The following is a 16,848-nucleotide window of genomic DNA, read 5'->3' as shown; positions in this document are numbered from 1 at the left end:
AGAGCGAGATTCCATCTCAAAAAAAAAAAAAAAAAATTAGCCGGGCATGGTGGCAGATACCTGTAATCCCAGCTACCCAGGAGAAATAGGAGAGTCGCTTGAACTCGGGAAGTGGAGGTTGCAGTGAGTCGAGATCATACCACTGCACTCCAGCCTGGGCAACAAAGTGAGACTCCGTCTCAAAAGAAAAGAAAAAAAAAGAGTATGGCACTGGATAGAATAGTTTTATAGGAGAGGATGAGAGGATGTAGGAAATCTCTCCATGGGCAAGTTTAGGAAGGAAAAGTGAGGACATCTTGAGCACTGTGCTTCTGGAAGGAGCATGGTATGGCCAGTTGTGCACGTCAGAGCTAATTGCAAGTATGATGAGTGGCCTGGCCCAGGACTAGACAACTCTGCTACTGATCAGAATCCAGATTCCTGGATCAGAGGTCTAATTGGGACCCTACTTGGCCTCTATTTTTAGCATGCTTGTAAGAATTTTAAGAGCAAAACTCTTTTTAAAATTTTTCATTTTTAGAGATGGCATTTCACTGTGTTGCCCAGAGTGGTCTCGAACTCCTCAAGCAATCCTTCTGCTTTGGCCTCCCCAGTAGCTGGAATTACAGTTATGAGCTACCACGCCCAGCAAGAGTAAAACTCTTACCTTCTCTCCTCTTTTCCCAACCTAGCTCTGCTTACTGTGAACCCCATCTGCAGCACTTCTTGAATGATGTTGTGGATTATTTATTGAAGATTTGCTTGTGTAACCATGTTCTCTTCATCTGCTCCAAGAGGAAAGTAAATTCTGGCTTGCACTGAGGAGAGGTTCTAAATAGAAGAGAGGCATTTCAGACCACTAGGAATGTGGCATTGACCTTGTCTTCCAAAGAGCAGGATAGGGAGGATCTCTCCTGCCATGTTGTATAGAAATTGAACTCCCTAAAGATCCACGTGGAACTAATTTTAGGAAACCCCTGCAATCGGATTTTTCTCTACTTAAGAGTAGAGTGCTTTAGCAATGTTGAAAAGGAAAATCCTTTCATGTAGCAGTTCCTTTGCTTGAGTACTTTCAGTCCTGTCCTCTGAGATTTCATATCCTTTTGATCTTCCCAGTCCAGTTTTAATTTGTTCAGTTCAAGTTAGAAAAGGATTTTGAAAAACAATACTTTTCTCTTTTGGGATTCTATAGGTAGGGATCATTGGTCCTAAATGTTCTTCAGTAAACTTTCCCTCCCTTTTTTCTTTGCTTATAAAATGCCCTCTGGGGGAAATAAGCTGCACTGTGTTTCTTGGGGCTTGATCATTTGCTGCAGTTGTTTGTACAGTTGTTAAGTTACGCTTTCTATTCCACTAACAAATGATGCTGTGAGGATTGCCATATTTCTTGTGTTTCCCTTCAACAGGAAGCTTGATTGGTAACTGAAGACAACATCTCATGTCTTCTTTGTGAGTAAATTGCTGTAGTAGGAGCGTGGCTGATGTTGGTCCAGACGCATTCTTACTTTGTTAAACATATGAAGAGAGTCATCATCATCAAGGAGAGCTGCACTGGTCTACATGGTAGCCCCTGGCTAACGGCATGTGAAGTCTCAAAGTTAAAAGTTCACTTCTTCAGTAGCACTAACCACATTTCCAGTGCTCAGTAGCCACAAGTGGCTCATGCAGTATTGACATTTTGAGCCAGATTATTCTTGGTGGGAGTAGGAGGACTGTCTTGTGCATTTGTGCATTGTAGGATGTTCAGCAGCACACCTGGTCTCCACCTACTCAATGCCAGTAGCATTCTATAGACATAACAACCAAAATGTTTCCAGAGATTGCCAAATGACCCTACAGGGGCAAAACAAATCCTGGTTAAGAATCACTGGCTTTGTGGCTATAGTATTTGAAAGCTCAGATACAGAACATTTCCATGATGGTAGACAGTACTGTTCTAGAATCATCCCTAGCAGAATTTGGGGAATTTTATGTAGTAAGAATTTTGAGCTTTGGCGGAATCACAGTGGACATACAGTCCAAAGCCTGGGGAAACTGAGGCACAGAACGATTTATGGGTGATATCAGATCACACAACATGTGTCACTCTGGACTTCTGGACTTCAAGTTCACGCAGCCCAGAGAACAAGCTGCTGATTTTTGTTCGAACCTGCTTCGTTCTTACTGTGCATTTGCACTCAGTGTTGGCTGTGGGGGAGGACGGAGTCCTAAAAACTGGGAATGGTTCAGTCCTGAGATGTTCAGAGATGCAAATTCTGGACACATCTCTTTTATCCCTCCCTGGCTTGTGGCTTTGTTTAAGGCTGTACATATGGGCTAGGATTGGGAGGGTGACTGAGACATTTGATGGACAAAGACCTGTTGAGTTTCCTCATTTCCATCAGTACAGAGATCGGGAGCATATTCCCGGGGCCATGGAAGACTGTCATCCTATAAAATTTCTTCTTTTTTGCTTTTAAATCTTCATTATCTCCTCTGTCTGCTTCCTTGTAGGGGTCCATCGTAAAGCCATTAATACGAAATACCTGGAGGTTCATTTCTTCAGAGGCCACAAGGAAGCAGAGTCTATAGAAAGCTTTGGGAAGGGAAAAGGAGTCTCTCTCAGGATGTGGTGTCCACAGCTGAAGGGCTCAGAAAGTGGGCTTAGCTCAGGGGCCTGGTGCAGGAGATGACCGGAAATCAGCCCGGGCTCGCAAAGTGCCCAGGGGCTTTGATGTGCCCAGCATCTTTCCTTCCTCCCCCTCTCTCCCTCATTAATCCCATGTGCTTCGACACCTCCCAATGACTCCTCAGTCACTGGTTCTATAATTCTCTCCCTCCTCTGCTCCCAAACCTCCAATGGCTCACTGCTGCCTTTTATTAAAGTCTTTCTTAGTCTTATATTGAGGGCCCATTTGCTCTTGTATAGAAATCATCTCTTTCCCTCCTAAGTGTAGAAACCAGTTTTGCACATATGAGTGCCTTACTGTTACTGTGGTTTGCAGAATTATTCAGTTGGGGTTTGGCGTTGACAGTGATTGAGGCTTTGCTCAAAGCTCTTTGATGTTTAATAGCTTGCTCAGGAAGAAGTTTTGTTTCTGGTGAGACTTTGTTGAGTCGGTAGCCTGGACAACTACTTAAAATCAGTATCCAGCTGAAAATTCAGGGCCTAGTAAACAAACCAGAAAGAAGGCAATAAAAGCTGATGAAAAATCGTGTGTCTGTAAACCTCGGGTAACCTTGAGCTGCTGGTTTCGTTCTGTAACACGGTGAACAGAGTGAGCTGTGGATGAGGTCAAAGGCCAATGTGCTGAGGAGCAGCTGTCTAGTTCAGCTAGAAATTAGCTAATGTGTAAACCGGCCTTGAGGTCTTTTTAAGTTGCTTCATATTCCTAGTGTTCGTTAAAAGAAGTAACTTTTATCTCAGACTTTGGTGACTAGCCGTGATTTCATTGCACTATTTATGTTTTCTTTTGGGAAAGCGGCCTTCTTGGGTGTCTCCATGGTGAAGGGGAAGGTATTTTAAAACATGCTCCTTTGGGAGCAGGTTTTGATTTGAGTGATGGGAGGGTGGGGGCTGCGAGGACCGCAGCCCTGCTGGTCAGCGCAGCTGTGGTCAATGTTGTTCACAACCTCTGTTTCTTCTCTTTCTCTATAGACCAATGAGTGGAACAAGAATGATGACAGGCTGCTGCAGGCCGTGGAGAATGGAGATGCGGAGAAGGTGGCCTCATTGCTCGGCAAGAAGGGGGCCAGTGCCACCAAACACGACAGCGAGGGCAAGACCGCGTAAGCTGAAACACTGGTTTGCAGATATGCCGGTTATGGGTTTTCGGGGATGTTCTCTGGAATCCTTAGTATCCGCAGGGGAATTTCACATGTGCTCCCGCTCCACTCCCGTATTGAAATATGTGAGAAGATATTTTAATCTAGTTCCTTTCTCTCCAAATTCCAAGTCACACATGGAGCTTTACCTCGAATGGGTATACATGTTCCCAGGTATCAGCAAAGGTTTTACCTCCCAAGATTGCAACCAATTGTAGGTGAGACATGAATTCTGTCTTCGATAAGAAATAGCATAAAAGAGAAAAAAGTATTTTCCTATAACCCTCAAACCTTACTGTTTATTTATCTTAAACTACTTGTTTATTTATTTGATCTTCCTTAGCATAGATCAGTAAGTACGTGAGTAGTATGATTTTGCTTTGTGGTTTGCTGTGTATAGTACTCTTGCTTGCCGTAATTAAAGCTACACACTTGATTAAGTATTTGTGTGTGTTTGTGCATGTGCATGTATTTGTTTATATCCACTCTGACGTTGGCAGTGTTGTGGAGAGAGCACTGACTGTGGAGCCAGATAGACGTCTCACAAGAACTCTATCACTTATGACTTGTGTAATCCTTGAACCTCAGTTTCCTTACTCTAAAATGGAGACGGTATTAGTTAACTGTTAGAGTAGTTATGAGTATAAAATGAAATAATAATGTAGGTTGGATGCCCTCAGAAGCAGGCTCTGAGACAAGGATTTAAGTGCAAGTAGTTTTATATCTTTTTTTTAACATGTCAAATGACGGTTATTGTGTAATTACTGTGAAACACACAAAGCAGTAGTATATATTATTTAGGGATGTATACATACATACAATGCAAGTAATTTCTGTAGCCATTGATCCCAGGAAGCATGAGAAAGGAAGAAACCTGTATTTTTAAGGTGTGTTATTGACAGGTTCCAACTTTGTCACTCTTTCTTGAAGAGGATTCTGGGAATCTGTTTAGACCTAGAGCAGGGTTTGGCTATGTTGCCCAAGCTAGACTTGAACTCCTGGGCCCAAGCAATCCTCCTGTCGCAGTCTCCCAAGTAACTGGGACTACAGGCACGTGCCACCATGCCTGGCTACTGTCTGATTTTATAAATAAAGTTTTACTGGAACACAGCCACACGCATTCATTTAGGCATTGTCCATGACTGCTCCCATACTACAAAGGCAGAGTTGAGTAGTTATAGCAGAGACTACATGGCTCACAAAGCCCAGAGTATTTTTCTAGCCTTTTACAAAAAGGGTTTCCTTATCCCAGGTTTATAGTATGCCTCAGAGTTTTTCCACCCAAGGTGTGAGGAACCTAGGGTACCTATCCCTTATCTCCTCTCCCTCAAAGGTTGAGCGCTGACCGGGTACAGTGGCTCCCGCCTGTAATCCCAGCACTTTGGGAGGCTGAGGCGGGTGGAATCACTTGAGGTCAGGAGTTTGAGACCAGCCTAGCCAAAATAGTGAAGCCCTGTCTCTACTAAAAATAGAAAAATTAGCCAGGTGTGGTGCAGGCATCTATAATCCCAGCTACTTGGGAGGCTGAGGCAGGATAATAACTTGAACCTAGGAGGCGTAGGTTGCAGTGAGCTGAGATTGCGCTACTGCACTCCAGCCTGGGCAACAGAGCAAGATTCTGTATCAAAAGGAAAAAAAAAAAAAGAAAAAATTGAGTGCTACTCTAAGGGACACCATGGTCATGGCCAGAAAAAGTCTAAGGGGTCCCCAACCCCCAGGCCACAGATGGGACCAGTACTGCTCACAGCAGGAGATGAGCAGTGGTTGTGCAAGCATAACCTTCCTCTGTGTTTACAGCCACTCCCCACTGCTCGCATCACTATCTGAGCTCCGCCTCCTGTCAGATCAGCGGCAGCATTAGATTCTCACAGGAGCACAAACCCTGTTGTGAACTGCGCATGCCAGGGATCTAGCTTGCGAGCTCCGTATGAGAATCTAATGTTTGATGATCTGTCAGTGTCTCCTATTACCCCCAGATGGAACCGTCTAGTTCCAGAAAAAAAAGCTCAGGGCTCCCACAGATTCTACATTACAGCAAGTTGTATAATTATTTCATTATATATTACAATGTAATGATAATAGAAATAAAATACACAATAAATGTAATGCACTTGAATCATCCCAAAACCATGCCCCGTACTTGGTCTGTGGAAAAACTGTCTTTCACAAAACTGGTCCCTGGTGCCGAAAAGATTGGGGACCGGTGGTCTAAGGGGATTTGGGAAGGGCACCTTCAGCTGTAGGTGCTCTGTATAAAGAGTGGCACAGCACCCAGCCCACAGTGGGCCCTTGATAAAGCTAGTCACCTACCCTGCTCATCCTAGATTAGTGGTTCACAATCTTGGCCGCTTCTGCATTTCTGCATTTGAATCACCTGGAGTGCTTTTTTTTTTGGAGATGGAGTCTGTCGCCAGGCTGGAGTGCAGTGGCGTGATCTCGGCTCACTACAACCTCTGCCAGGCTAGAGTACAGTGGTGCGATCTTGGCTCACTGCAACCTCCGCCTCCTGGGTTCAGGCGATTCTCATGCCTCTGCCTCCTGAGTAGCTGGGACTACAGGCACGTACCACCACACCAGGCTAATTTTTGTATTTTTAGTACAGACGGCATTTCACCATGTTGGCCAGGATGGTCTCAATCTCCTAACCTCGTGATCTGCCTGCCTAGGCCTCCCAAAGTGCTGGGATTATATACAGGCATGGAGTGCTTTTTAAAAATATTGATGACATATTGATCAGAATCACCCCAGATGCTCTGAATCACTTGGTCTGGGGAGAGGCCCAGGAATCTTTATTTTTTGTTCTGAGGTGTTTGGTGGTAAATGTTGGGGCTTTTGGTCTCCATTTTGAATCACTACTTACCCTTCTTTGTCCCTGCTCTCCCTAGTCCAGGTTTGCACATATTTGTGCAAGACAACCTTTTCAAGTCATCCCAGAGAAAGGGGAGAGAAATGTTTATGATAATTTTGTCCAAGATAGTACTTACTAAAGAGAAGACAGAAAATTTAGATGAGCAGCTTAGCTACAATTGTGATAACCTTAACAAATTTGAAGCTTTTGATCATAAGATATTTATTACATGTAGAATAGATGGTCAGGCTTATTTTATGTTCTGTCTCTCTTTTTATTGTGGTAAAATGCATATAATGTAAAATTTACCATTTTAACCATTTTAAAGCATACAATGTAGTGGCATTAAGTATATTCACAATGTTGCACAACCATTGTCATTTTCTAAGTTCTAGAACTTTCTAATCAACCCAAAGAAAACCCCATACCCATTAAGAAGGAACTCCCCAACCTCCCCTCCCCTTCTTCTGGCAACCACAAATCTGGATTCTGTCTCTGGATTTGCCCGCTCTGGATATTTTTTATAAATGTAATCATATAATATGTGGCCTCTTGTCTCAGTTCCTTTCATTTAGCATAATGTTTTCAAGGCTCACTCGAGTTGTAGCTTCTGTCAGTACTTCATTCTATTCTCTCTTCATGGTAGACATATACATAGCAGTTAGATAAGAGTCACCACCTCCATTTTGCAGATAATAAAACTAAGGCCCACATAACACAGCTCTTCCTGAATTTACCTTTTTGTATGCATGTGTGTGAGATAGAGTCTCACTCTGTCACCCAGGCTGGAGTGCAGTGGTGCAGTCACAGCTCACTGCAGCCTCAACCTCACAGGGTCAAGCGATCCTCCTGCCTCAGCCTCTCAATTAGCTAAGACTACATGCATGCACCACTGCACCCAGTTAATTTTGGTTTTGTTTTGTTTTGTTTTTGTAATGATGGGATCTTGCTGTCTTGTCCTAGTGATCCTCCCATGTCAGCTTCCCAAAGTGTTGGGATTACAGGCATGAGCCACCATTCCTAGCCTTCTATTTTCTAGAGGGCTTTTGTGGTAATTTTGCCCTGGAATCTACAGTTGCCTGTCTGTCTAGAGGCTTGATTTTGGCCCTCAAGGGCTTTCCTCTGGCTCTGTCCCACTTACCTACATCCTCTCTCCCTGCTGTTTCTTCTGGAGGTGGAGCTGTCTGCTCCCACCCTCCCCGTAGGTCAGAACGTCCACCTGTGCACCCAGGTTCGATATCCAGTTCAAAATGCCATTCTCCCTGGTTCTCTTCATTCTTTTTGACTTTTCTTCTCTTTGAAATACTAGAAATCTTGATTTAGAACCTGGTATATTCGATTATTTTATTCCATTTATTTACAGATGGGGTCTTGCCATATTGCCCAGGCTTGATTTGAATGCTTGGCCTCAAGTGATCCTCCTGCCCCAGCCTTCTGAGTAGCTGGGACTATAAGGCATGCACTACCACACCTGCCTTTATTCTATTATATCGATGAACAGGAACAACAACAGAAATGTCTCCATTCTAATAAAACCTTTGTTTTCTGAAAGACTTGATTCCCATACAGTACAGTAAAGCTCTCTAAGGACAGGGATGGTATAATCTTGTTGTATTGGTCTTTCCCATTGTTCTAGGCCCAAAGGAGGCCTTCAGTTGGGATTTGTGTAAGTAATGTTTCAGTGTGATTCTTGTGGAGAAAACATTCTTTTTTTGCTGATAATATCTTATGGGTAAATTGCTTAGGGGTGAATTAACTTGGATTCAGAGGGGAAAGAATTCTTCTGGTGAACATCACAACCTGACTTGGCTCTTCAGCTTCCATGGCAATTTAAATAGAGAAGTACTCAACCTTTACCACCTAGAGAGCCAGGCAGTCTAGAAAGTCCCAATAATGTGGCAACAAAGGCAGCCATCTCCACAGACGTTCTCCAGAAGCCTCCATAACCCAAGGTCAATAACCAGATGGGTGGTTGGGTAATGCCTTAGACTTTTGAGTTTCTTTCTGGAGTATTTCCTTTCAGGGAAAGATGAGAATGCATGCCAGGAAATTTTCTTCCTCTAAGACTGATCAAAGAGGGGTTAAAAAAAAAAAAAAAAGTAAAAGCAATTGAATGACTGGAATTCATTTAGGAAAAGAATAAAGGAAGGGTGGTGTCTTGGGTAGGAAACGAACAAAATAGAGCAGAGCCAAGAGTTATAGCTGCAGGCTGTGTTTATGGAGTCAGGCCTGGCGTGCCTCTACCCAGCTGTTCTCTTTCCATGGTGGATGTGAGGAAGTGGGAGGAGGTCAATGTCCTCAAACCTCTTACCGTAGAAGAGTCTAATTGTTTCAAGATGAGTTCCCCTACATTTAGATGTGCATTTAATTAAGGTTATGTGTGTTTGTCTTAGGAACAACCAGACTAAATAAAATCACGCCGACACTGTAGTATTTGAACAAATACCACCTGGGCATGTGTGTGTAGATATAAGGAGTGTGTGCATGTGTGTGTGTATGTGTCTGTAGCATTTTATGTAGCCCACTTTTCAGAAACCTGATCTTTTTGGCTATGAAAGCAAGAATTTGGGAGAGTATTTTTAGATGACTCCGTGGAGCTTGACTATAAAGTGGGGGAGGCAGGCCTTGAACTTTAGAAATCACTATAATAAGGGCTTCTCTGGCTGGTGGTTTGTTGCACGTTCTCCCTTCCTGTTTTCTCAGAATAGGGATGTATTAGATATTTTATACCAGCAGTTCAATCTTGGAAATCAAGTTATACCACCTGATAAACTTTTTCCAGTTCTTCTCACGTACAGCTTCTAAATTAGTTCACCTAAAACCACTACATATTTGTGCAATTGCCGCCTCCTACCTTCCCTGTGAAATCACCCTATGTCTTTTATAAGACCTGTTGATATTTGTCACAGTGATAAACTGAAGAATGTAATTGCTATATCCACTCTACTTTGAGTCATATAGATTTTTGAAGTTGAGATAACCTCTTTTTATACTTGGCAAATATGCTTAAATGTTTGGTTTCATTAATCTAGTTGGGAGGTACTCCCTGGGTCCAAAATGTTCTAGACTTTATCTTAAGTAAATACAAAAGGAGAAAATATGCTCCTGGCCTCAAGATGCATAACACCTAGTCAGAAAGACAGGGCCAATGAAAATACTGGAGAATAATCAGATGCTAACCTGTAAAATACTGCATGTAAGGGGTTCAGGACAGAAGAGCTCATGAGACTCTAGAGATGCTAAGAAATGCTTCCTGCCTGAAGTGTGATATGAGGTCAGCCTTGTAGAATGGAACCAATAGGATATGGGTGGGTACAGGCAAATAGGGTTCAGGTAACAACATGAACAGAGGCCACCCTAAATAGATTGTTTTGGTTTGGTTTTTTGAGATGGAGTCTTGCTCAGGCTAGAGTGCAGTGGAGTGGCCTTGGCTCACTGCAACCTCCTGCTTCCTAGGTTCAAACCATTCTCCTGCCTCAGCCTCCCACATAGCTGTGACTACAGGCGCCCACCACCATGCCTTATTTTTGTATTTTTAGTAGCGATCCCCATCTCTACTGGGGCTGGTCTCAAACTCCTGACCTCAAGTGATCTGCCCACCTTGGCCTCCCAAAGTGCTGGGATTACAGGCGTGAGCCACCACGCCCGGCAACCACCCTAAATTGAAACGGGAACAATGACACCATGGCCATGCTTTCTTTCCCTTCTTTAAGAGCTCATCAGAGCAACTTGAGTTTGGGGTCCCACTCACTAGATCATTGGTTCTCAACTCGGCTCCCATTAGGATCACCTGGGCAGCTTTGACAAATGCTGAGTTCCACCTGCAGAGATTCTGGTTTCACTGGTATGGCAGTACTCTTGGGGATGGGGTTTCAGAAAGCACTTTAGGTGATTTGAATGGTTTGTCCAAATAGAACCACTGAGCAGGACACTCTCCAGTGAGACCCTGCATTACCTAGCCCAGAGCTTTCCAACAGGTGCTACAAAGTGATACACTATAGGTAGGCTGAGGAAGTCCCAGGAGGCACCGGTGAATTTTTTTTTTCTCTCTCTCTCTGTCTCTCTCTCTGTGTCTCTCTCTCACACATACAAACATATCCCTGTATATATGCAATGTATGTATGTAAGACTTGTGCACAAAATAGAATTGCAATGAAAGGTAAATTTTGGCTTAAAGTAAATTATATTAAAGTAACAATTCTTGAATTTTTTCCTTTTTTTTTTTTTTAAAGGAAGCAGTGTTGTATGTTAAAGCTGAACATAATTTCTTGCAAAATTGCACTTTAGAAAGAAGACTTACAACCAAGATTGTGGTGCAAAATTGATGAGAAATTGGAAATTAGGAACTACATTGATTAAAATATTGGTGATATGCCGCATGTTCTCACTCATAGGTGGGAATTGAACAATGAGAACACTTGGACACAGGATGGGGAACATCACACACCGGGGCCTGTCTTGGGGTGGGGGGAGGGGGGAGGGATAGCATTAGGAGATATACCTAATGTAAATGATGAGTTAACGGGTGCAGCACACCAACATGGCACATGTATACATATGTAACAAACCTGTACATTGTGCACATGTACCCTAGAACTTAAAGTATAATTTAAAAAAAAATTTTACATACAGTTTAAAAAAAAAATATTGGTGATATGGTTTGGCTTTGTGTCCCCACCCAAATCTCATCTTGAATTGTACTCCCATAATTCCGATATGTTGTGGGAGGGACCTGGTGGGGAGATAAGTAGAATCATGGGGGTGGTTTCCCCCATACTGTTCTTGAGGTAGTGAATAAATCTCATGAGATCTGATGATTTTAGTAGGAGTTTCTGCTTTTGCTTCTTCCTCATTTTTCTCTTGCCGTCGCTATGTAAGAAGTGCCTTTCACCTCCTGCCGTGATTCTGAGGCCTTCCCAACCATGTGGAATTATAAGTCCAATTAAACTTCTTTTTCTTCCCAGTCTCGGGTATGTCTTTATCAGCAGCATGAAAATGGACTAATGTAGTAAATTGGTACCAGTAGAGTGGGGCATTGCTGAAAAGATACCTGAAAATGTGGAAGTAACTTTGGAACTGGGTAACAGGCAGAGGTTGGAACAGTTTGGAGGGCTCAGAAGAAGACAGGAAAATGTGGGAAGGTTTGGAACTTCCTAGAGACTTGGAGGGCTCAGAAGATAGGAAGATGTGGGAGAGTTTGGAACTTCCTGGAGACTTGTTGAATGGCTTTGCCCAGAATGCTGATAGCGTTATGGACAACAGGGTCCAGGCTGAGGTGCTCTCAGATGGAGATGAGAAACTTGTTGGGAACTGGAGTAAAGGTGACTCTTGTTATGTTTTAGCAAAGAGACTGGTGGCATTTTGCCCCTGCCCTAGTGATTTGTGGAAATTTGAACTTGAGAAAGATGACTTAGGGTATTTGGCAAAATAAATTTCTAAGGAGCAAAGCATTCAAGAGGTAACTTAGGTACTGTTAAAGGCATTCAGTTTTATAAGGGAAGCAAAGCATAAAAGTGTGGAAAATTTGCAGCCTGACTATGAGATAGAAAAGAAAAATTCATTTTCTGTGGAGAAACTCAAGCCAGCTGCAGAAATTTGCATAAGTAGCAAGGCCTAATGTTAATCCCCAAGACCATGGGGAAAATGTCTCCAGGCCATGCCAGAGACCTTCATGGCAGCCTCTCCTACCACAGGCCAGGAGGCCCAGGGGGAAAAAGTGGTTTCATGGGCCAGACCCAGGGTCCCTGTGCTGTGTGCACCCTAAGGACTTGGTGTCCTGTGTCCTAGCCGCTCCAGCTGTGGCTGAAAGGGGCCAACATAGAACTTGGGGCTCTGGCTTCAGAGGGTGCTCCAAGCCTTGACAGCTTCCACATGATGTTGAGCTTACAAGTACAAAGAAGTCAAGAATTGGGTTTGGGAAACTACACCTGGATTTCAGAAGATGTATGGAAACACCTGGATGCCCAGGCAAAAGTTTGCTGCAGGGTTGGGGCCTTCATGGAGAACCTCTGCTAGGGTAGTCCAGAAGGGAAATGTAGGGGTGGGATCCCCTCACAGAGTCCTTACCAAGTTACCAGCTAGTGGAGCGTGAGAAGAGGGCCACCATCCTCCAGACCCCAGAATGGTAGATTCACTGACAGCTTGCCCCATTCACCTGAAAAAACTGCAGACACTCAACACCAGCCCATGAGAGCAGCTGGGAGGGAGGCTGTACACTGCAAAACCACAGGGGTGGAGCTGCCCAAGACCACGGGAGCCCACGTCTTGCATCAGTGTGACCTGGATGTGAGACCTAGAGTCAAAGGAGATCATTCTGAAGCTTTAAAATTTGATTGCCCTGCTGGATTTCAGACTTGCATGGGCCCTGTAACCACTTTGTTTTGGCCAATTTCTCCATTTGGAATGGGTGTATTTGCCCAATACCTGTACCCCCATTGTATCTAGGAAGTAATGAGCTTGCTTTTGATTTTACAGACTCATAGGTGGAAGGCACTTGCCTTGTCTCAGATGAGGCTTTGGACTAGACTTTTGGGTTAATGCTGAAATGAGTTAAGATTTTGGGGGAACTGTTGGGAAGGTATGATTTGTTTTGAAATGTGGGGATTGAAATCTCCCCACATGAGATTTGGAGGGACCAGGGGCAGAATGATATGGTTTGGCTCTGTGTCCTTACCCAAATCTCATCTAAAATTGTACTCCCATAATTCCTACATGTTGTAGGAGTACCCGGTGGGAGAGAATTTGAATCATGGCTGCGGCTTCCCCCATACTGTTCTTGCAGTAGTGAATAAGTCTCATGAGATCTGATGGGTTTAGTAGGGGTTTCTGCTTTTGCATCTTCCTCATTTTTCTCTTGCCACCACCATGTAAGAAGTGCCTTTCACCTTCTGCCATGATTCTGAGGCCTCCCCAGCCACATGGAATTCTAAGTCCAATTTAACCTCTTTTTCTTCCCAGTCTTGGGTATGTCTGTCAGCAGCGTAAAAACAGACTAATACAATTGGTAAGATCACAGTATTTTTCATTTAACAGCTATTTTCAAAGTTGGATTAAGTATATTGAGAATGAAGGATTTTAGACGCTTAAATGGGTAATTGTTGCCCAGGGTCAAAGCTTTTTGGCTTTGCTTTTCCTCTCTCTGTTCCCTCCACTGGCTGGACCTGCCCCAAATGCAGAGGTCAGGAGAGCCTGGGAAATGTAGTTGGCTGTGATAGAGAACAGAGCAAGGGAGGGTGGGGATGGATCTCAGAACTCACAGCAGCGAGGGACCTGCACTCAGCCACTATCACTCTGGGGCCGCTGGAGCGGGAGATTCTCATGCTGAGCAGCAACCAGCCTGCTCAGAGGCTGAGGCACGTAAGATCATTAGCGTGTGCCAGTTCTTTAGAAACACTTCTGCTTTCCCTGCTCAGTTCCTGCCTTCGAAGATGCCGTTGCCGCCACCGCCACCGCCACCAGCACCACCCCCACCACCGCCACCAGCACCATCCCCACCACCACCATCCCCCGCCCCATTCCACTGAGTCTGGCCTATCATTCAAGGCCCAATTTGCCATCTCTTTCCTGAAACCATTTCTAAAATTTCCTGAGTGAGCGCTCTCTTGCCACTGCCTCTCTGAAATCACCTAGGATTTAATGAGTTTTGGTTTCTAGGTACTTATCTGATTTCTGTTATCAAATTATCAGGGCGAGAGCCCAATCTTTCCTAATAGGAAAGGAATTGTTTCTTATTAATTATGTTAATACTGAATGTCCCAACACCTGGCTAGGTTCTCATGGAGAACCTCTGCTAGGGCAGTGCAGAAGGGAAATGTAGGGCTGGGACCCCCTCACAGAGTCCCTACTGGGGCACCACCTAGTGGAGCTGTGAGAAGAGGGCCACCATCCTCCAGATCCCAGAATGGTAGATTCACCGACAGTTTGCACCATTCACCTGGAAATGCTGCAGACACTCAACACCAACCCGTGAGAGCAACTGGGAGGGAGGCTGTACCCTGCAAAGCCACAGGGGCGGAGCTGCCCAAGACCATGGGAGCCCACCTCTTACATCAGTGTGACCTGGATGTGAGGGACTCTGTGAGGGGGTCCCAACCCTACATTTCCCTTCTGCACTGCCCTAGCAGAGGTTCTCCATGAGCACCTAGCCCAGTGTTGGGGCATTCAGTAATAACATAATTAATAAGAAACAATTCCTTTCTTATTAGGAAAGATTGGACCCTCGCCCTGATAATTTGATAACAGAAATCAGATAAGTACCTAGGTTAAAAAAAACCCTATGTCATTCAGCCAGCAGTTTATTCATTCACCTTAGAGAGCGCATCAGTTTCCATGAGGTGTTTCCCATCTGATGCTCTCAATCACCCGGAAGTAAATTTATGAAGAGGGAAGTGGGGATCAGAAAAGTTCTGGAATTAGTACAGATCTCCTGTTTTACATACTGGAGTCTGGGGGTGTGTCGGTGAATACATAGAAATCATTTGCCCTAATGGAGATTTCATAATGCCCAAGTATCATTTCCAGACCATCCTTATGAAGCCAAACAATCCTGAAGAAAAAGAGCAAATGCGCTGGTGAAATGGCATGGGCCCCGGGCGCGGTGATTCACGCCTGTAATCCCAGCACTTTGGGAGACCGAGATGGGCAGATCGCTTGAGGTCAGACGTTCAAGACCAGCCTGGCCAACATGGCGGAATCCCGTCTGTACTAAAAATACAAAAATTAGCTGGGTGTGTAGATGCACGCTTGTAATTCCAGCTACTCGAGAGGCTGCGGCACACGAATCGCTTGAACCTGGGAGGTGGAGGTTGCAGTGAGCCGAGATGCTGCCACTGCACTCCAGCCTGGATGACAGAGCAAGACCCAGTCTCAAAAAAAAAAAGAAAAAAAAGGATGAGGGGTGGTTCTCAGCTCTTGGATATGTGATCTTTCATCTCAGCGTCTTCTCCCTCCTGTCCTCAGGAGTAGTACTGCTGATTCTATTAATTATCACACCATGGGCACTTAAAGGACAGTAATCCTGTTTTGTTTTGTTTTGTTTTTATAGAGCATTCATTTTTTACATGCCAGTCATTTATTATACCTTCTGAGCAGGGAAAGGCAACAAATGTTTCCATCTCAAACTTTCTGCAACATCAGTTCCTAATAGAAGCAGAGATCAGCTATTGCAGCTGCTTTTAAAATCACTGAAAGCCAGGCAGCCCATCACTTCTCTGCTGAAAAGATTTGTCTCTGGGCCAATAGGGTTAATTCTCACTGGCAGAGTAGAATTTAGTTTGTCAAGGCTTTTATAACTAAAGTTATGAGATAGTGCTGCCTTCCTTACCCTCAGATTATAATCTGAAACGGGAATCAGACCTTTTAATCCTATTGTTAGGATTGGCCTGCTGAAATATTCTGTGTGCGCTAAGCCTCATTTGAACTCAGTGACCTAGAATTTAGATGTTGCAGCAAATTAGTGCCATAGAACACTTGGTAGGCTGGGATGGAATCCTAGACTTTTAGAGGAGAAAATTCTTAGTAATTCTGTAGATCACTGAAGCCAGTGAATTTGAGTTACTTTAAATTGTCCCATAGCTTGGGGATGGCAGGGTTGAGACCAAAATCAAGGACTAATGACTTTTAGTTTATATATATTTTTTAAGATAAACTTACTCTGTAACACGGGCTGGAGTGCAGTGGTGCGATCTGAGCCTCGCGGTAACCTCCGACTCCTGGGTTCAAGCAATTCTCATGTCTCAGCCTCATGAGTAGCTGGGATTTCAGGCGTGTGCCACCATACCTAGCTAATTTTTGTTTTTTTTTAGTAGAGATGTGGCTTTCAACATGTTGGCCAGGCTGGTCTTGAACTCCTCACCTCAAGTGATCCACCTGCCTTGGCCTCCCCAAGTGCTGGGATTACAGGCATGAACCACCACGCTCAGCTGCAGTTTCTACTGTGCCAGTGGTCCTAAAAATTGAATGTGTGTAAGAGTCACCTTCAGGGTAGGGGAGCTTGCAGGGCTCCTCCCCTGGTGTCAGGAGAGGATCCCGACATTACGCATGTCCAGCCCATTGCCCGGTGATGCGGATGCTGCAGGTCTGGGAAACATACTTTGAGAACCACTGCACGACACTGATGGGAAGCAAAATCGAGCTCATATCATAAAGGACACAGCTTTCTCTCCTAAGAATGTACATTACAACTTGAGAAAAATACCTGTTTATGCCAGTATACAGGT

The 16,848-nt window shown here is 44.2% G+C and overlaps 1 protein-coding gene across 1 annotated transcript in view; it reads left to right on the top strand.

Annotated features, from left to right (window-relative positions):
- Positions 1-16,848, top strand: part of RAI14 (retinoic acid induced 14) — a 150,653-nt gene that overhangs the window by 68,145 nt on the left and 65,660 nt on the right. Inside the window, exon 3 of the mRNA XM_011969119.1 lies at positions 3,617-3,747. Coding sequence (XP_011824509.1) covers positions 3,617-3,747 — 131 coding nt within the window. The remainder of the gene's footprint in view (positions 1-3,616; positions 3,748-16,848) is intronic.

Source organism: Mandrillus leucophaeus, unplaced genomic scaffold (genome assembly GCF_000951045.1).
Source record: "Mandrillus leucophaeus isolate KB7577 unplaced genomic scaffold, Mleu.le_1.0 Scaffold873, whole genome shotgun sequence".
NCBI classification, from domain to species: Eukaryota; Metazoa; Chordata; class Mammalia; order Primates; family Cercopithecidae; genus Mandrillus; species Mandrillus leucophaeus.
This window is presented reverse-complemented; position numbering and strand designations above follow the sequence as displayed.